At 43.4% G+C, this 22362-nt stretch overlaps 1 protein-coding gene across 1 annotated transcript in view; it reads right to left on the reverse strand.

The window, feature by feature from the left end:
* Gan (gigaxonin) overlaps positions 1-18531 on the reverse strand; it is a 57928-nt gene extending 39397 nt beyond the window's left edge. The window contains exon 1 of the mRNA XM_047530022.1: positions 18181-18531. Coding sequence (XP_047385978.1) covers positions 18181-18347 — 167 coding nt within the window. The 5' untranslated portion in view covers positions 18348-18531. The remainder of the gene's footprint in view (positions 1-18180) is intronic.
* Positions 18532-22362: the final 3831 nt, after the last annotated feature.

Here is a 22362-nt window from a genome sequence, read left to right on the forward strand (position 1 = left end):
GTGAGGAAACAATGGATTCAGAGATGTGATGTCAGAGACTGTTGTATGGGGTCCTGAAATGAAATGACCACACGTGTCAGAAACAGTTCACTGATCAGCGGAGTGAGCTCTTAACACACCTCCTAGCTTGCGCTTTCCCTGCACACAGCCCAGGGTGTGCTGCCCAGTTAGCAGTGCAAGCATTTAGAACCCACACCCTCCAAGCAGCCCACAATGCAGGCATCTGTCCTCAGGCTAAGGCCCCTGTGGGAACCTCACTCCAAGGTTGGATGTAGGAGGAAGCCTTCCAGTCCTGAGAAAGCCCAGCTGCAGTCCCTCTCATGTGCTCTACGGCTCCCCACTCGCTAGCACTGCCTGGGAAAACCCAGACTCACAATGCAATGGACAGACACAGGGCCTAAGAAAGGTCTCAGGAAACCAAAGGTTTAGTGTCCAGGTGGCATCCTGCCAACCAACAGCAAGGCAAAGCTGAAGCAGATCCCCTGGACCAGAGGATCAGAAACAGCCTCTTGTCCCCTAACTATGCAACACAGGAGGAGGCACAAGAATGCTGGGCATTTTCCTCCTGACAGCACATCTCCATTCTGAAGATGAAATTTAGCATTGTGTATCTGGCTCTGCTCTGAGTTGGCTGTCAATTACCTTGGCATATAGAAGAAACACAAAAAGCAATTGTGTGTCTGAGAGCCATGTGATTTGAATGAAGAAGAAATCTATCTTAAGGAAGAACATGTTTTCTTTTTCTTTTTTTTAAAAATATTTTTAGTTGTAGATGGACACGATGCCTTTATTTTGTTTATTTATTTTTCTGTGGTGCTGAGAATCGAACCTGGGGCCTCGCACATGATAGGCAAGTGCTCTATCACTAAGCCACAGCCACAGCCCCAGAACATGTTTTCTGAAAAGAACATGGAAAGAGAATTATAACTTCACAGGAGGACAGCTCAAGGAAACTTGTGCAGAGTACACATGTCTGGGGACAGGAAGCAGGTTTGGCAGTGTGCAGAGACCACAGGGAAGCAGGTCTGCACAATTGCAAGTGACAGTGACACTAGGCAGAAGCACAGCTATTCCCCCAGAGAAAGATATAAAGTGTCACTAACCAATGCAAACTGTGTGGGAGGGTGGACACACAGCTTTGTTTTGTACAACGAGCCCCTTCAAGGCACCAGGCACAATATCAGGAATGAATTTAGACCTGATCTCAACTGGATCAACCCTTCATGAACTGACAAATGATCACTTCTAACCACAAACTTATTGCCAACAAAATGAAGTGCTACAAATCATTACATCAGGGGTTTGGGTGTTAATCCACTCAATGACGCCTCTAGCATTATGTTCCATAAATCCCTCAGCCTACTCAGGGTTATTCCTCCCCAGGTGTCCACATCTTAGTAAATGGGACTCTTTTCCTCTCAGCTGTTTAAGTCTAAAATTTTAGAGAGCAACTAATAAGGACTGGAGGAAAGACTGAGTTACAAAATCCTAGCGGATATTAAAACTTTGTGAGACAAAGTTGAGGAGGAATGACCTGGTCAAGTGATCTCAAAGGCACTTTCCACAAATCCCCTGTTGGTTAGAAAGAAGAAACAGTGTGCTAGCCAGTGGACTGCAGTATCACCACTGTCAGGACACCACGGACGTTATGGGCCCCCGGATCCGATGCACCAAGGAGGTCCCAATTGCACTTATGGGTATGCGTTCTTGTCGACAATGCACAACCTCAACCTCCCCGTAAAAAATTAGCAGATTCAAATTCAGGGATGGTCTATAAAACAACTCATTAAGAAGTGTCAAAGTGGTAGAAGAAAGAATAATAGATTAAACGAAGGAGCCAGGGGTGGGGAAAAGCAGAGGGAAGGGTAGTACTAGGGACCAAAATGGAGAAGCCTATTACATGCATTTACGAATATATCAAAATGAACCCCACTATTATGTATAACTATAATAACACTAAAATAGCACAAATATACTTGTTTTAAAATTTAAAAAAATATAAAAAGTGTCAGAGTCATGAAAGATCAGGAAACACCAAGGAGCCTCCAGGGATTGGTGAGGCCAAGGAGTTGTGACAAGGAAGTCCCCACAAACACTGGAGCGGACACTATGATGAAGACAGGAGGGGCAAAAGCCAGCTCTCTGGGGACAGTGGTCACAGGAGACCGCCCAGAGGGAGCACCTAAAACAGGCTCTGCAGGGGTTTTCTAGGCATTTGAGGGAGAGGAAGCACATCAAGAAGGTGGACAGCACAGAAGCAGCAGGTGTTCAGGAACAGAGGATGCAGGTCAGAGGTGCAGGAGAGTGGGCGACTGTAGGCAGGCAGAGGATGGGGCAGAGGACAGCTCCCCAGGGACCTGTGTGCCTTGCAAAGGAGTCTGGGCTTCACCTTGAGAAACGGAACTGCCCCTGACGGTATGGTTTTCTTTTCAACTGCTCTGAAGTAATTTTAGACTTAAAACAACTGCACAGTTGCTCTAGTCCCTTCATTCAGCAATTATCAAAATGAAGAAAAGAATACTGGAGCACTATTTTCAGTTAAATTACAGAATTTATTCAAATAGCACAGTCCCCCGGCCCCATGTCTTTGCTCTGTTCTGGATATAAACTAGGGTCCTGAACTTCGTTTGCTTCCTGTTTCTGATCTGTGAAAGCTCTTCGGCCCTCCCTGTCTTTCATGAACTCAACAGTCTGCTGAGCACTGAGGGGTTATTCTTACAACATCCCTTCACTTGGGTTTGGCAAGCTTCTCATGGTCACTGAGGATAGTCATTTGTACAGGAAGGTCACAGAAATAATGCTGTGCCCTGAACATGCCTCACTGCTGGTGACATAACCTGGTCTCTTGGTTAAGATGGTTTTATTATGTTTCTCCGTGATATTATTTCTCCCTTTCTTATTAATAAATATATCAGAGGAGACCATTTTGAGGATGTATAAATATCACTTTCATCTTGAACTCACCCACTGATCTTAGCATTCACTGGTGGATCTGTCTGCAATGATTGTCACCGTGCTGTTTTTGATGATGATCTTGTCTTCCTGTCCCCACCACCCTGTTTTTTAAAATAGGCTCTCACTCTGTGCAGACAGTCAAACCAGCATGCATCCTGCCTCAGTCTCCCATGTAGCACAGCCTAGCTTCAATGATGGTTTCCTATTCTGGTTCCTTCTACAAATATTCACTGAGATTCTTGTGTGAGAAAGGTCTGTTTCCTCTCTTCCAGTTATTAATTTATTCATACATCCACTCATTTATTCATCCACAGACACAAGGATGTTTACTTTATTCTATGGCTATACTCCAGTATCACTGTTATTTATCTCTTTTGCTCAGATTGCTGTAGCTTTCCTTGGAGTTCTTTCAGGCTGGATCTTGGGTCCTTTCAAAAGTCTCTGTCTTCTTTTGTGCCCCTCCTTACTTTCAGGCACAAGATGCTCCAGGCTCAGGGTGTATTTTTCCTGCCTTGGCTCTGAACCAACCAGGTCTCCAAAGACATTAGAGTTTAAAGCATTATCTGATTACATTCTGGAAGCCTTCTTTTGGCAGCAGCAGGGTAGGAGACTGCTGGGTACTGTGCCTGGAGGCAGACAGGCCAGTAAGAGCCCCTGTCACACAGAGCTAGTGAAAGCTGGAACTGAGCAGGGCAGTCCAACAGTAAGGAGGAGACAGACTCCAGAGATTTGAGAGGCAGAAACGATAGGTCTTGGCATCAGTTTGATGCTCAGGAAGATGGGGGAGGTGGCACCTCTGATGACTCCCAAGCTTCCCCAGGGGAGTCTGGTAGCTAGTAACCAGCACAGGAATGAAGGATAACCTACCTGGGGGGTGAAGAGGTGGGCCCACCTGGGCTTAAGGTGTCCATGCACTAGTGAGGACCAGGGAGCCAGCACGTTTGGGGTAGATGAGATTGCCATGGAGAGAGGGAGGGGTGAGGTCAGATCCAGTGACTAATCAGGTATAGGGACAGACAGAGAAGAGAGTCAGAAAGCAGACTACAGGGGAAATGGGACAAAATATGCCACAGAAGCTTGGAGAGACTAAGTGTCAAGAAAATGATCAACAGTGATAAATACAGTAGATAGGTCAGGTATAAACACTTGAAAGTTTTCACTTGATTTGGCAATTATATTTACAATTTTTACAATAACAGCTTTAATGCAGTAACGAGTCACGAGCCTAACTCCAGAGTGAAGAGAGACAAGAGAAGAGACTATGCAAAAGGTCAAGCAGGATGATTCTTTCAAGAATTCTGGTGGCAAAGTCAAGGGAACTGAGCGCCTGCTAGAATGCAGTCTCTCTGCTTTCGACAGATGCACCTATTCAACATTCGCACCTTTCCTCTACAGTGGGCTCTGGAAAAGAAGGAAGTACTCTTTCATGCTGGGGAAGTCGAGCCAGGGGAGAAGGGAAGCTAACAAAAGAACAGGAGAAGAAAAACAATGGGGCATTAAGTCCTGATTGCCAATCTTTGCTCTATAAAAGAATTTTGTGTAAATAATCATTACATTTAAACAGCTTTAAAAGTATTAAAAGTGGCATTCAGATTAAAAGTTCATATGCCCAAAATTTTAAAACTCCATTACTACAGGTAAAGAATAACAAATTATAGCTTGCTGACTGTTTTTATATACTTTTAAGCTAAAAATGGTTTTTAGCTTTAAAAACAGTTGCTAGAACAAGAAGAGTATGTGACAGAGTTCATATGTCACCTGCAAAGTCTAAAATATTTCTGACCCTTTACAGAGAAAATCTGCCAGCTCTGCTTTGGACAGCAAATGCACATCATTTCAAAATCCAGCCCAACAGACATGCAAAATAACAATTTTGAGAAAACATTTCTAAAAGTAATAAAATAAAGGTAACAGATATTTAAAAATATTCTGAATTTTAAAAATACCTTTATTTACTTATTTATTTTTTAATGTGTTGAAGACTGAACCCAGTGCCTCACACGTGCTAGGCAAGCGCTCTACCACTGAGCTACAATCCCAGCCCTGTTTATAACATTTTTAAGATTTAAGAAATACATTTTTATCATTAATGGTTATAAGTTAAATTATGACCGTATATATTCATATACCTATAACTGCAAGTCTTCATTTATTGATGTTTAATTTAACTTAAATTTATATGATGATCTGATCTTTCCGGACAGTGATCTGGTTCCATGTAACAGGAATAACAATCTGTTTTACCTTCTGACCTGGAATACAGCCCTCAGGCCTGTACTCACAAAATACAAATAAAAAGGAACTAAATTTTTTTCTTTATTTGTTTATAGTGTCACTATTCAGAAGGAAAAAGAACTAGAAATTAAAACATCAAACAGGAGAATGATGAAGCAAATTACATGGAACAGCAATATGATGTAATAACAAATAGCTATTAATAATAATGCTTATGGGCATTAATGTTGAGAAATAAAAAAGAGGGATGAAATGACTTCAGGTGAAAAGCTGAACCACAAAAAATGTGTACACATAGGTTACAACTATAATGCATTTAATATGCTGTTCAGAACCAGAAATTAATTTAGAGTGCCATAAATAATTCAATTCTCATGTGATATCCATATTTTTATATATAAAATAGATTTTTAGAAATTGTATCTAGCTTTTGTAATTTCAAAAGTAAAGAAGTCAATACAATTTACTTCAAGAGACAAGGTTTGATGACACATGTTAAAATATTAAGATGAATTCAAAGACAGAATCATGATACAGCAACTTAAGCAAAAAAATTCTTCTAGAATGAAACAAGCCTGATTCCTTGTTCTGGTCACACCCTGACCTTTTGAAAATACACATAAAAGACAGACACTCATGCCACAACCTGTCAAACAGTTCCAGATTTTCTACTAAGGAATTATTTTTCGGATGCTATTTAAGAAGGCCCCTTGGGACTGTGAGATCAACTCAAGAGGAAGCCCCTTTGCTCTTGGGGCCACTCCTGCGCATTTTCCCTTGCTCAGCAAGTTGGCTTATCTGGTTCTTTTTTGCTGAGCATACAAGTGGCACTAAGCACTGCAGAAACACCATATCTCAGCAACAGGTTCATAGCTCTATGCACTTTCCAATTTTTCTTTCTCAGTAGGAGAGGGAGGGCTTATGACTTTTCAAATAAAGTGGACCTTCTGAATAAATCCAAAGGAAAGTGAATTCATTCCAGTCTTTGTGTTCATCCTTTCCAAGTACTTCAAACCAAAGCACTAAGTGAATGTTAAACTGTTTCTCTTTTTTGGAAAGGAGAGGAGGGAGTAGAGGACACAAGAACTACAGCCTCCACCATCCTCCGCCTGGCTCCCTCCAGTAAATAGGGGCAGCTTGGGATCAGCTTCCATTCAGCACTTTCTGCTCAATCTCAAAAACGACTTTTTTGCTCTGGCACCTCCTTAATTTATAATCCCCTGCTATAAACTTCTCCAAACAACTTGAAGCTGCAAATGCCTTCCAACATGTTGTCAGGGGAATGAATGCTTCCCAACCACTTCTTTAGTCATGCTGGAACAAAAGCGCTCACTGGAGCTTTTTGAGAATTTGGTCTCTTCTTCTCCCAGGTTTCTTGGCATCAGAAATCAATTTTGCTGGAGCTGTGCCATCTAAAAGAGTACAAAATCAGGGCTCTCTTATAGATGATGACTTTGTCCCTCTGCCGGGACCTCCCGTATATATTCAGTCATTTGGCAAACTATTAGGGCAAAAAGTTTAATCTTATTTGGAAGTGGTGTGCACAACATTCTGATCATTGTCGGTACTTACAGTCTGCAGTCGACGCCACTCTTAAGCATCGAAGTTCCATTTAGGGTTTTAGTGGCCCTGGCCCGGAACTTCAAGATGTTGGGCTTTGAAATCATCCAGCCCACTCATCTCTTTCATTTCTCCCACTAGATAATGGATCGATGGACACCATGCTGAAGGAACACACCACACATAAAGGAATCGTAGTAGGGAGGGACTACTTGACAGAATTGGGAAAATGTTATGGAGAGGGATAGTTGAATCTCATCTTAAGGGCGAATGCATTAGTTTTTCATTGCTGTGATAGAACACCTGAGAAAACCAGTTTAACATTCCCAACCTGGGAAAAATTTTGGCGGGGTACTGGGGATTGAACTCAGGGGCACTTGGCCACTGAGCCACATCCTCAGTTCTATTTTGTACCTTATTTAGAGACAGGGTCTCACTGAGTTGCTTAGCACCTTGCTTTTGCTGAGACTGGCTTTGAACTCAGAATCCTCCTGCCTTAGCCTCCTGAGCCACTGGCATTACAGGCGTGTGCCACCGTGCCTAGATAGAAGGGAAAATTAATTTTGGTTTACAATTTCAGAGGTTTTAGCCTATTATCAGCAGGTTCCATTGTTTCTAGGCCTGTGGTAAGGTGGAAAGGCACGGGTGAACAAAGCTGCTCACTTTATGCCAGCCAGGAAGCACAGAGAGACAGAGGAAGGGACAAGATATAGTCCTAAAGGGCAAGTTCCCAAGGACCTGCTCCTCCCAACTGGGCTCCACCTCCTATAGTTTCTACCTAATCCCAATGGTCCAATTCAGCTATAAATTCCTCAATGGGTGAATCCATCGATGAGGTCAGAACACTCATGATCTAATCATTTCCCCAAACCCCACCTCTGAACACTGCTGCATTGGCAAGAAGCCTTCAACATGTGAGCATGTGGGGGACAGTCCAGATCCACACTAATAATGAACATGAACTTAGCTGCAAGAAAGTAGTAGGATATCAAGGACAGCACAGACAAGACACATGTGCAATCAAGGAACACACACGTGTAAACAGTGAAGCACTCTGTCCAGCTGTCAAGTGCCAAAGAGCACAATTACAGTGTTCACACATTAGTTACTGCAGGTTCAACAACCCATTAGACTGCAATCTTCCTTCTTCCTTAAGCAGCCCAGCTCAATGCCTGCATCTCTGTTTTTTCTTCATCCTTAGTTCCTGCGTCCAATGAGCAACAAGCTGACTTCTTCTCTAATCCCTGATACTGGCTAGACTCTGGTACCAAGGACATCACCATGATGCACTAACCTGAATCATTCTAGCAACTCCAGTCTCACCCCCTCCCAGTACTATCGTAGACAAAACTAAACTACCTTCTTCAAGAGAGCTCCTTCTTAATACTAGTACCATTATTTAATGACTATCAACTAGTGATTGACAAAAATCTAAACCCAGCACTCTGGAATACTGTTCTCCCGTATGAACATTCACGCTCCCCATCATTCTTAGATGAAGCTTCTGGTCCAGCCACACCTGTCTCCTCACTGCCCAGGGCACATACCTTCTGCTTCTGCATATATACCTCTGTTATACCAGAACAACCTCCTTCTTCCTCTTCACTTTCCTATCCACCCACTCCCAGTAATCCAAGGCTTCCCCCACACAAGGACCCAAGTAGTCTTACCCCGCAAAACTACTGGCGCACTTCTGGAATACCTACACAATTAAAACAGCTTTTGTTTTATACTTTCAAAAACTATAGTTCACAACTAATCTGTAAAATTTAAGAGCAGATTCAGTACTTCAGAAAATCTTTCTAAACCGCCCCTAATTTGATGCCCACAGTTAGTGATGATGAGCGTTGTTTACTGGTGGTAAGGAGGAAGTCGCCAATGAGCCTGGGAGCTATCCTTGATCTTTCCTTTTCTTTGTCAACAAGTCCCACCCACTTTGCTCCAACTCCACTACCCAACACTAGTCCCTATTTCCTGTCTGAACAACTGCAGTAGCTTTGCAGATGCATTTCTACTCTTGACTTTTATAATCCATTTCCAATGCCACAGCTTAAATGAGTGTTAAAAATTGTACAAATAAAAATATATATCCCCTTAAAACACATCGACACCTGCCCATAACTCTCAAAATAAAACTTCATCTATCCCAGACTAAACTACATCATAAAATTATCTTTTTGTTCCTTCCTCTTCCCTCTCTCACCAGCTCCCCATGCACATTCAGCCACTCAGGGAAATGTTACAGGGAACATCTGAGCTCCTGTGGAAGTAGTCTAAGTGTCAGCCTGCCTCAGGGACCACAGGCCCTGAGGGCCACTCTGATCCACTCTGAAGACATCCTGTCTGCTGCTCCCTCTTTCTGGACTCGCGGGTGTCCCAGCTCCTCTGCTCTGCTCCTGCAGAAGCTGCCTCCTCTGTCAGATCTATTTCAAGGTACTTGCTCAGAGCAGGCTCTGTGCACCCAGTCAGTCCACAGGCAGCCCCTCCCGCCCTGTGTGCTTCCTTTAGAGTGCTCCCATCTCTCTGTAATTAGACTTCTTTATTGCGGCCTCCCCAGCCAGACTCCTTGGCTTCAAGAACCCTGTCTGTCTAGTTCATGGCACTGCCACATATAAACATTCAAGAAAAGTTTAGTGAGTGAATGAGCAGGTCTGAGACCTCAGTCGGGAATCGCTGGTCTCTACTTAAGATGTGGCATCTGTAAATGTGGTTCATCAGGGCTGCTCACATGGTAGTGACTGGTCCAGGGAGCCAGTGCAATCAACTTTTACAGCAGACTTCAGAAGAGTCTACCCAAGAAATAAAGCAAACCTACTTTTTTCCCATTCTTGAAATTCTGATACTATCCTATTACACTAGGATATGCAGTACAGCAACATTAAGTGGACATCAAAAATAATTTTAAAATCTTCAGTTTTATGTCTATTTCCTTTACTAGCTCCACAGAGGTAGAAAAGTAAATATGCTGAGTTAGGTTTCCGCATCCTTAGTTCTGACACTGTGATTCGCTCAACTGGTAAGTGGTGCACAAGGAAATGAGCTTGAGGGGCAGGCTAATGTGTACAACACTGAAATGTAGGTGCCAGGTGGGCAGTGACCCTGCTAGTCATCCACCATTGAGCACTTGCTGAGGTTCCTGAGTTATCTCCTGTGTATGTGGTGAATGAACGTAATTAACCTGTATCAAACCCCTGAACAATCAACACTAATTACATATGAGGTCCCTTCACTGTGGAATGTATCTGTGATGAAATATCACACAGTACGTTTCAGTAACTTTGGACAATGCTAACTCTTGAACCGTAATCTATTACTGGGTTAAGGCAGTGATGATCTATCTATCTATCTATCTTCCTGACTTCCTTTCTTCCTCCCTGCCCCTCTCACCCTTTTCACTGGGGATTGAACTCAGGGGCACTCTACCACCAAGCTACATCCTTGGCCCTTTTTATTTTGAGACAGGGTCTCAGTTACCAAGGCTGAACCTGAACTTGTGATCCTCCTGCCTCAGCCTCCTGAGATGACGTGTGTGTGTGGCAGTTATAACATTTCTTAAGAATGTCCCTACGTGGTGACAGGGGTGAATATTTTCATAAGCTCCTTTCCTATCAATACAAAAGAAAACTGAAGGAAGCCTACCAACTACTTTTCTCCTGACGCCACTGCAGGAGGCGATGAGAATGAGCATTTTACTTCTCCATGCTAACAACAGGGCCTGTAATTTTTATGCAGGGGACAAAGCTGGTAGCTTTGCTTACAGAAGAAAGTAGCTGTTAAAGAGTCTAAGCAAGACAGCAGACCAATGTACCACTGCCCAAAGAGAAGCCTCTAATCGAAAACAGCAAGTATAAAGTTTCACTCCTGCTCCACGAAGGACAGGCTGGAAGTCTGAGTGGGTCTGCGCTCATTCAATACTAAGCAAGTGGAAGGTGAGACAATCAGATGGTGGATCCTGCTGGCCTCCAACTCTGTCCTCAAAGAAGAAGGTGGGACAGAGAAGGGCAAAAGCAATTAGTGTGTAATGTGTCTTTCTTATTTCAATACCAAAACACAAATGTGCTCTGACCCAAAATGAAGTTCATCGTCAAAGATAGCATATGGTATTGTTAAATGAATTAATAAATATCTTTATTTTAAAATTGGGTTGAGATTTATTTGTTCTTTATTAAAATTGTAGCATACTTGGGATTATTGTATAAAAACAGGTATATGGCATGAAATAAATGGTACATTATTAAAACAATGAAAAAAGAGCAGTTAGCATGCTCTCTCTTTCTTTTCTCTCTGTTTTGGGGGCAGGGGATTGAACTCAGGGGCACTCGGCCACAGAGCCACATCCCCATTTTGTATTTCATTTAGAGACAGAGTCTCACTGAGTTGCTTAGTGCCTCACTTTTGCTGAGGCTGGCTTTGAACTTGTGATCCTCCTGCCTCAGCTGCTGGAGCTGCCAGGATCATAGGCGTGCACCACCTCGCCGGCAGCAGTACTCTAAGGATTCTCAGAGCTCTTCAAAATCCCACCAGCCTTAAACTCCTGACTTCATTTCTAGTGAACTTTCCCTATGTGTTAGAAGAAACTCATACCAACCTCATATCCTAAATAGGAGGTTTCCATACAGTTTCCTCTAATTCAGGGGCTGGTCAACATAAACAATTTAAGGGACAGAAGACTGCAAATCCTTGAGTTCAGTGATATTAAACAAATTGCAGTTATTCACAGGCACAGGCAACTGGTTACTGATGAATGCTACTATGACTATAAAACCAGGCATCAAATTATATCTATTCAGTTACCATAAAAATTACAGTTTTGTGTGTGTACATGTATGCATGTGTGCATGCGGGTGTGTAAGAGCAGGATTTATTCAAGGGAGAAGAAAAGACAGAACTGCTGTAGGGCAAGAAGTGACCTGATGGGGCTGCCCTCAAAGAGTCATTAAAATTATTTTTAAAAAGAAATAGAAATATTTTGCAGTAGAGAGAGCCACAAAGTAACTATGGGCGAAAAATACATTCAAGTTTTATATCCATTAGTATGCTAACTCCAAAAAGGAAAAAAACAAACAAACATACAAGCAAACAAAACAAAACTACTTACCTGCCTGTATCCCATCATTTAAGCGTTTAAAAAATCATTCTCTCCATTTTTCCATTTATGATGTATACTGCTTTGCAAAGCCTTATTGCTTGAAGGTTATATTTTTGTTTTATCTAACAAAATATTTTGTCAAGATCTTATTTCCCCCAAGCATTACATTTTCCTAGCATCTCTGAAGAGAGGGAAAAGGCAAATTTCTTCATTATTACCATAGTATATGATATGCAGGCCAAGTACCTCTTTTCTGGAATGCATGGGACTCTAAGTGTTTGGGTTTCAGATTTTTAAAAATTTATTTATTTATTTATTTTTTAAATTTTTGGAGTGCTTTCATATACATGAGATATCTTGAGATGGAACTCAAGTCTAAACACAAAATTCATTTATGTTTCATATACACCTTACACAAATAGCCTGAAAGTAATTTTATACAATATGTTCTACATGTCTGCATTTTGAGTGTGATCCATCACACGAGGTCTGGTATGGAATTTTCCACTTCTGGCATCATACGGTACAAGAAGTTTCAGCATTCTGGATTTCTGTATTAGGGGTCCTTAACCTGTACATTTATATTTCTTATTATTCCCATAATAATTGTGTGACACATTAGGGTATCTGTCATTTATTCCCACACAGAAATGGAAGCAGTAAACCTCAGACCACTGTTCTATGACCAACTCACTCTCTGGCAGTATGTTTTAACTCTCTATTCTTTCAAGGTCAAGAACTCTGGCCAGGTATGGGGAGCATTTAGATGGACATATGACTCCTCCCCTCCACAGAGCTAGAGTTGTCACCTTTGCCTCTGATTTCCTTTCTTCTTTGGACTCATGGTTTGGGAGGCAGAGAACCCATGGGAAGCACTCAAATTCAAGGTTGCAACCGAGCCAGTCACTGTCACACCAGACACCCCCACATCTCCACCCTTAACCCAGAATTCTAACTTACAAATTATTCATTTATATTACAGCTTTAGTACACGAAATGATAGCCTGTGTCCTTCCAAAAGATGATGCAGCTCTCTAAAAGACTTGCTGCACAGGACTCATACCCCAGCCACTCCCTATTTGTCCTAATTATGTTTTCTTTATGCATTACAAATTGAATTTTAGGTACCACTTTGATATCATGAGAACTATTAACACTTTAAACAATAGATAAGGCGATTTTGTAATCTGGATGCTTACTCTATATCATCTAAATCTAAATCCTAAGGAACCAGAGTTTCTATGTGGAAAAGCATTTTACTTGAATCTCTAAACTGGAAAATAAAAATTACCTTAAGAATGATGAAGGGGACTTACAGGGAAAATACAAACTGCAAGAAGTAGCAAAAGCCAAAGATCTAGGTAAAAGATGAGGATTATCAATTAGACCAACAGGTTAACTAAAGCTAAGTTTTATCACTATTACTCAAAATAGCAATCCTTAGGACCATTCTACAACACATCCGAATATTCAACACTTCCCTTTATGTTAAGAGTCCTAGTGTAACAAGGATTTTATTGATTTGTTTCATCATTTGAAACCTTCCAAATACCTTTAGAATCAGCACACTTGCAGCCAGAGCCTGGTATAAACATAGGCATCTTTACGCTGAAACAAATCCTCTGTTACAGACTTAGAGCGCCCACTTACAAGTGTGTGGTCTCCCCAAAGGCCCAGACAAAACCACTTCTCTGATCATATGAACTGAACACAGTTTAATATTACATTTGAAAAACTACATATGAACAGGGCTTTAACAGACAAGACTGCAAACACCAGGGGGAAGGTGGGTGAGACTGTAAGACCTTCAGGACATTTAATCTTTTGAGCAGCTGTTAGGAAATCCTTATAGTAGGTGGATAAAAACAAATAAGGCCTAGATTCATTAAAAGATAAGGCTCAACTCGTTTCCCATCATCACAGAGTTGGACAAGAAAAGGGGAGAGCCAATTTGATTTTAAGAATACTCAGGATTTGACAAGAGACTCAGACCCTGTAGCTTCGAACTGGATCCCTGAGCACCAAGAAATTAACAGGTTACAACTGCTACTCAACATCCTATGCCAATCATTCAGGGAGTTGCTCTAGATAAGAACAAGTGCAAACTAAAAGCATAAGTGGAAGAAGGAAAAGAAGATTAACGAAAATATCATAAAGAAAGCAAAATATCATTAACTGAGCATTCCTCTGTAGTCACTTTGCTGCCCTGCAGACACTCCTGTCCACCAAGGAACCTCTGTGGATACAGCTGCCTGACGAGTGTATGCAGCAAGGAAGCAGAGAATCTGAGAGGGGGCTGTTGGGTCACTCACATAAATTCATCAAGAAAAGGGACCTGGGACTAAGCGATCTCTGCACACAGTAGACAATACTAACGCCCTGTGACATTATACCTCAGGACAAATTTCAGATCCATAAAAAGGATGATGATAATTCCCAAGTTACTATAAAACCTGGACCTCCAACAGAGACCACATTAGCATCCTTAAGTGGTTTTGTCAACATCATCTATGAATCAAATTCTAGATTTAAATGGCAAAATAGGATCATCAATAATCAGGTCTTGGAACCTAAGCAAATGAAGAGCATGAAATAAATGCTTGGTACAAGACAGCCGTGAGGTGAGATGCACACAGCAGAACACTCAAGCAAGTTCTGCCTGGCAGCAGAAGGGAGATGTTTAACAGCAACACAAGATGATAAAGCCTTAAAAAAGGAGAGACCTACCTCCCTAAGCTACACACATACGGAGCAAAACAAAAAACAGTGGGAAATTTAGGCTTAAAGGGAATTTGCTCTTCATGTAGCACAACGGACCTCATTTCAGAGACAAGGAAACTCAGTCCTGGAAAAGTTGTCCAAGAAGACCTACACTGAATGTGAGGCTAGCCTCATTCCACCCTCACTAGCCCCATTTTCTCTCAAAAAATAAGAAGGAAAAAAAGCCATTTATGTTGTTAGCTGACTCATCAAAGGATCTGAAAATCTTGGGAATCTTTATTTACTTTACTCTCAAGGACTGAAAGTTCAATGAAATATTGCCGAAAGACAGTAGAATGAATTGGACATAACTTTCCTATGTTCATATATGAATACATGACCAGTGGAACTCCACAAAATGTACAACCACAAGAACGGGATCATAATTGGAGTAAGTTATACTCCATGTATGTATAATGTGTCAAAATATACTCTACTGTCATATATATCTAAAAAGAACAAATGAAAATAAAAAAAAAAAAATACTACCAGAGGTCCCTAGAAAAACCTAACATCTCAAAAGTGAACAGAGACCAGGAACCTGTACAGAGCCATTATAGTGTCACTGCAGAAGTACAGAGTGATTTATCTCTCAAATCTTTCCTCATGCAATACTCCCTAGGAACCAGGCTCAGAGGAAGGGGTCTGAACTCCACATGGGGGGTCAAAGGAATCAGGCCTGGGCCAGAGGGGCCCCAGAGACAGCAGTATTCCAAAGAAAGGGAAATTTCCTATGAGTCCCATGGAGGACTCAGGGTTAAGGACTGCTGTATATATGGAGTCTGACTTACTTTCTTTTAGTCTTGCCATTCTTAAGGGGCTTCAGTTATGCCTACATTTAGTTTTCCCACAAGTCAAAGGAAAACAAGTTACTTTGTTAGTGTGACAGAGTTGCATTTGCTCCCTCTGTTGAGCATAGAGGAAACAATAGATACATGACTTCTAAACTGAACAACTTCAGACCTCTTGTGAACTACTATGAGGTTCACTAGAGACATTAAACAAAACTCAGATTCATGAAACTTCAGAGATTACCAGACTTTCAAATATTCAATTAATGATATCACAGATCTAAATGTTTAAGCTTCAAAGGAAACAATAAAAACCAACAAGTTCTAAAACATACAAATTCATTTTGTTTCAATGTAATTCTCTGATGTATCATCCATACAAAACAGATACGATCCAAAAGACAAATATCACTGGCATTAAAATTACTAAGCAGTTTCTAGGTAAGAATAAAGATTATTCAAATTATTTTGAAGTAGCCTTGAAACTGATAAAGAACTACAAAACATTCTACCACTTCAATAGCCAAATAAAGTAATTCATCTGTTATTGAAGAAAAATATTGACTGATTCATGTTTATTGGTAAGATGTTAAAAATACCTACACTACCAGTTTCACAAAAGGGTTGAAAATGAAAATTAAATGTGAAAGTGCTTGACAGTCATTTAAATTATAACATACTGTAAGCTATCAAGTGGTAGGTTTACACAATGAACAGTTAAATACAAGGAATGTTCTAAGTTGACAGTTAAGAGTTGAAGAACAGCCATTATGGAGTCTACTGCTAGTTCAGTCATTAAGTACTAGTAACCTCATAAAACAAGTCAAAAATGCTCAATGAGTCCCCATTCTCCTACTTTAGAAAGTGACAGAATCGGACTACAGGAGGTCTTTCCTAACTGGCAGGTATCACTATCTTGGTAGGCCTGTGTGCAGACCTCTTAAGTGTTCAAAATACTATTAAACATTTCTTCACAGTGGCTCAAAAGACTGAATGAAAGACACAAACCATCCCTCACTTGTCAGATTACTGAATCAAAGACAAGACTAAGTCAACTATCAACTCAGAGCTAACATAAGTAAAAACTGGAAAGAAGAAGTAGGCCCTCAAACTCTTGAGTGTGCTTGGTTAACAAGGAAATGCAATGGAGCCAAGCCTCTATGCCCAGTGTGCTGTGACAGAAAGGCAGGCAGGCTTCAACACATTTACCAAGCCTGTAGGCACTGCTTTTTCTGGGTGTGAGGGACCCAGTAACGAACCGAAGAAAAATCTGGCCTCACTGGGCTTATACTGTGGTTGAGAAAGATCCACAAAGTAAATGAGTAAAATATAGGGTATATTACAGTGGTAAGTGCTATAGAGAAAAATGAATGGAGATAGCATGTATTCCAGGATTTGTAACCTCTTTTAAGTCAACTAGATGCCATTCAAAGAACTACAACAATAACCAATCAAAGTTTTCCTGAGTATTTCCCCAAACAATGACAACTACTGTGGATACAGGGAAGGCCCTGGTCTGCTGATTCTATTTGTGAATGACTAATCTCTGAACTGCCAGCTATGGACTGTGTCACATTGGTGGTCTAAACTCCATATTCACAAAGACTATATCCCGGCAAAAAATATAAATACTAAAGTGCAAATATAATTGTAGGAGAAAGCCAGAAGCCAGAAGTTTCAAGGACACTTGAACTGCTTCTGACTTAGCACAAACGTCTTCTAATGCAAAGGTGAAAATGTAGTTTGTGGGCTGAGTTCTGCTGGGACAAAGCACTAAGAATACAGCACACATCATCTTGCTTTTTCTGACCTGTCAATTCTAGAGACATTCTCTACCATTAGTCTATATTTAACTAGCTTACTGGGCACTTTCTCCAGCTTTTAGCATTTCCCCCCACCCATCTTTTACTAAAAGAGCAATCCAGTTTGCAGCAAAGTTGCTAATAGAAAAGATCGCAGCCTCCTGCACGATCTGATATGCTTGTATAAGCACTGTCTTAACCTTTTAATTAAGCTGGTTAGTTGAGCTGGTAAATCAGGTTAAGCTTTGTTTTACTGAAATTTTAAAATGCACTATTAATCGCTAGAGTACCAAGGTCCTCGGTTTGCATTCGATCCTGAGCATTACAATAGGTCTTGGAAAATTGGTCAACAGCTTTCTTCCTGGGTAACACACAACCCTTCTCTCCAACGGAGTTCTCCCAAGGAGGGGGAAAGTCACGTTAGACGGGAGCGCCGCGGCCTGGGGGTCGCTGGCTACCCACCAGGGCTGTCCTTCCGCCCACGCCCGGCGAGGAGGTGTTTGTTTGGCTCCTCCGCGGGGAGGGGCGCTCCCCGTCCGCCGGCGGCGCCCGGCCCAGCCCACTGCGCGTCGATCCGAGGCGAGCGGCCGGCAAACTTCTGCCGGGATCGCGGGCCGGGCCGGGCCGGGCGCAGGGCGGCTCTTCCCGGCGGGCCCCGCCCTGCTCGCGGGCGCGGGTCCCGGGGCCGCCCGGGAGACCTCCGGGGCTCCTCCGCGCTGAGCGGCCGCCGCGGGGCGGGGGTCCGGGGGGCGCCGAGGGGCCGCGGCCGGGCGGGGACAGCTCCGAGGGCGCGGGCCCGGCCCCGGGGCGGCACGGCCGCAGCTGTCCGGGCGCCGCGGCCAGGGGGCCCGGCCGGGCGTCTCCGGGAGAGACGCCGCGCTGAGGGCGGCCCCGCGGCCCCCGGGGCCGGGGAGGGGGCCCGGGGGCTCGGACACGCCAGCCCCGCCCGGCCCGGCCCGGCCGCCGGCCGGCCGCGACCCCTCCTCACCTGATGTACGGGCTGGCCGCCGCCAGGATGTTCTTCTGCACCGGGATCTCCTCCCCGTCGAGGACCAGGTGCGCGTCGCAGAAGCGGGACTCCTCTCGGAACGAGCTGAGCGCTCGCAGCAGGCGTGCGGCGTGCTGAGGGTCGGACACCGCGCTGCCCTCGGCCATCGCGGCACCCGCTGCCCAGCGGCCGGTCGGGCTCCCGAGGCTGCCCGGCCCGACCCCTCGAGCCGCCCGCGTCCGGCGCGCGCCCTGTCCGCACACCGCGCGCGCGCGCCCGCCCGGCCCGGCTCTCGGCGCTGCGAGCTGTGGCTGGAGCCTCCGGAACGCGCCTGCGCCATCCGCGGGGCGCGAGGCCGGCGCCTTTAAGGAGCCGCGGCGTTGCGTCATTTCTCCGCGACGCCCTCGCGCCCTGCCCTCTCGCTCCCGTCGCCGGAGGCGGCCAATCGGAAGCCTCCTGGCCTCTCCCCGGCCGGTGGCCGGCGCGCGCTGCCCAGGAGCCCAAGAGCGCTGCGGCGCGGGACCGTGAGCCGGAAGCCCGGGCTCCTGCGGGCCCAGTGTACTAGCAGTGTGGCCGTGGGCAAGGTGCCCGTCCCCGGCTTCTCCACCTGCAAAGTGAAGACGTGGACTCGAGCGAGAGAACGCGAGTGAGCAAGGGCGCAGCAGGTGTGGCGCTCCTGGAGAACACGGGAAGAGGTCCCCCGAGGACACGGCTCAGGGGAAGCAGAGCCTGAAAAGACCATTGTGGTTGCGGGCCCGGGAGGAGATGGAGCAGATGAAGCTGGAGAAATACGCGGGAAGCCTTAAAATTTGAAGGGCCTGCTTGGCTGTGGTAAGGAAGTTGATCTTGCTTCAGTAGGTGTTAGGAACTACGGAAGGGTTTTTATAAAATAAAGATCGCTAAGCTAGCTCGCAGAGAGTGGGCTGGCGGTGGGGGTGCCAGAAGCAGGTAGGTGCTTAGATACTGCAGGGCCTGACCAGGGAATGGTGGCCCGGATGAAAGGGTGGACATGGACAATAGTGGCTTGCTTTGAAAGAATAGAATTGTGTGGGAGAGGAAGTCCAGATAAATGTTCTGGTTGAGTAACTAACCATTTGGACGTTAGTTCTTTTAAGGAAAGGTGGGAAACACGGAAGAGGTGGGAGGTAGGATGGGACCAGGCTCTTAACCCAGTGATGATCATCTAGGTCGGCTCATCCTGCAGGGCGAGCCTCATACCATCTGAAGTTTCCTTGAAGGTTATGGAAAGCACATGGGACTGTGGAATGTAGCTCCCATTTTGTGTAAACATTAGATACTCAGTAAGCCTCCCAAGAATTAGCCAAGGATCAGAAGACTGGTCAGCATACCTGACAAAAAAGAATGCAGTTTTCACTGATCAGCTCAGTCTTCAGCCAGTGTGAAACCTCCAGTAGAATCTTAGGTCCTTACCCTGAGCCAGCCAAGTCTTAGGTCACTGGCAGGAATCAGAGTAGGTATCTGCTTTCAGGGCAGAAGACTGGGTTATGGAAAGGAAGTTAATAGTGGAAGATCCACACATTTCCAATTCCTTCTTCAAAGGCAGTTCAGTATTTGTGGATGCAGTGATAAAAATGTCTAGGATTTGCTTCAAAACAAAGGGATAGGAAAAGCAGGTAGGAGTAGAGCTGAAGCAAAAGGGGCAATGAGTTGCTACTAATTGTTGAATCCAGGTAATGGGTTGCACTATTCTCTATATTTTTGTGTATGTTGAAAAAACATTATATTAAAAAGTAAGACCAGGTACAGTGGTGCATGCTTATAATCCCAGCGATTTGGGAGACTAAGGCAGGACAATCTGGAGTTCAAGGCCTGCCTCAGCTTCTTAGCAAGTACCTCAGCAACTTAGTGAGATCCTGTCTAAAAATAAAAAAAGTCAGGGATGTGGCTCAGTGGTAATGTACTTCTGGGTCCAATCCCCACTACCCAAACACACACATACACACACACAAAACCAAAAAAAGCAAGAGAAGCAATGAGAGCTTATTTTCTCTATCCCCTGAGTATAATCAACACTGCTTTCTCTAAGCAATTACTGTACTTTGAACATTGCACTAGCAGTAAACTTGTGATAAGTTTATTTGTCCATGTTACCTGCTAACTTGTATGTTTATTCTATCTTGGCACGATTTTCAGGTGTCAAGCTTAGTACTTGATACATAGTAGTATTCATTGAATGTTGGATGAATGAAAAGATTAAAAAAAAAAAAATCTGTGAATACCAGACACTTAATAAAGTTTTTCTGAATTATACTCTCTGGTCTTAGTTAATTTGTTTTCTTCTCAATTGGGCTAAAAAATGGTATATATAATCTGGAGAGTTCTGTGTCCATTGTAGCTATTTGATAAATACTTAATTGATCGCTTGAATTACTGACCTATTCTTCTTATGTCAGAGGTTCCAAAATAAAACAAAGAGTCCCCAATAACAGAATCACCTCAGATAACCAGTTATCCTAGAATGGAGTTCTAGTTATTTTTAGTTGAGATAACTGGAAGTGCATAGGAATTAATCAGGCAGCCTGATTTACCTCTACCAGGAAGCCTCTTCCTTCCTGGTAGAGGTGAATCTTCTGTTTTGATGAAAGGAACACCTGGGTAGAGGCTCTTACACAATGTCAATCAGAAGGAAGGTAGTTGCTGGCTGGAGAAGCTTATGTATGCAACTGGCAGAGCAAATCAGCAGAAGACCCCATGGATACTTTTTTTTTTTTTACTTTAAAAAAAAATATATATATATAGTTGATGGACCTTTATTTTACTCATTTATTTATATGTGGTGCTGAGAATTGAATCCAGTGCCTCACACATGGTAGGCAAGTGCTCTACAACTGAGTCACAACCCTAGCCCCCCATGGACACTTTTAATACCACTCCCACTACTTCCAGTATTTCCCACCACTGCATCTGCCTGGTAAACTCTGGGTCATCCTTTGAAAGCCAGCTCAAACAGGACCTCCAGGAAACCTTCAGCCAACTTCCCCGGACAGGGCAGTTCATGCTTTCTGGTTGCACTTGCCACACTCACTGTACTTCAATTTACTGGTTTATAAGTCTGTCCCCCTGCTGGATGTGAGTTCCTCCCAAGGTAGGAGCTGTGTTGTGCCCCCATCACATGCTTTACATAATTAGAAGTAGCAAATCAGGTAAATGAGACAATGGGATGCAGGATGTCAGACAAATGGGCCAGGTGGGATTTTGGGGAGCTGAGAACACACATCCCTCCACTCTAGCTGATGACTTTGAGAGCCCATTGGTGCCAGATCTAGCAATTTTTCAAAAGATCCTGAAAGTTCAGTTCTATATATTGAATGCTGTGGTTATTCACCATAAGCAGCTAATTCTACTGGGCTAAGTTTGGCAGAGTAGCATGGGTCTATAGGCAGGATCTAGCTTTAATTTATTATCAGAGGTAATTAGAAAACTCTTTAGTTGACAGAAAAGGGAGTTGATAATTCAAAGGACAATAGGTTGCCCATAAAAAGTGAAGTAATTTGCTGAGTTCAGGTGCCCTAAGAAAGCTCATCCTGGTGCCATGGGGAAAGAAGAGGGTCCAAGCATGGGAGGAGGACTTGGGAGGCAGAACATAGCTTCCTGCTGCAGCAGGAGCCACTCCTGGTTGAGCCGTTGACAGCTTTACAGCCTTTCTCTATATTGTTCAAACTGAGCCACCCTTGATATTATTTATGACCATCAGAATGGTGCAAATAATGTTGTTGTTTCCCAACATTCCATAGGTATCAGATATCAGCTGTTGTGAAACAATCTAAGACATCCGATACTGGTGTTTCAGTTTCTGATGACTGACTGTATGGAACTCTTCTGTTTTATAGGCTAAATAACCCCCAGCAAAAGAATTTTTTTTTTTTTTTGGCCTGAAGACTAAAAATTGTGTTTACAAGATATTAACAGTAATCATTCAACTAATGACTCTTAGCAGCTGCTGTCTGATCTGCTGCAGATACAGTGATGTGAGAGACAGTTATCTCAGTGGTCTACGGAGACCTTACTTTAGTATTTATATTTTTTGCACTGATCATATGTCATTCTTCCAACTAGGAAAAAAAGAAATCAGAAAAGAAAAACAAGCAATTTCCACTTGGGAAAAAAAAAAAAAAGCTTTCTTTTGCCTTAGAACGTAAGCCCTCAAGAAAAGAATCACAG

Source organism: Sciurus carolinensis, chromosome 16 (assembly GCF_902686445.1).
Source record: "Sciurus carolinensis chromosome 16, mSciCar1.2, whole genome shotgun sequence".
In the NCBI taxonomy this organism is placed as follows: Eukaryota; Metazoa; Chordata; class Mammalia; order Rodentia; family Sciuridae; genus Sciurus; species Sciurus carolinensis.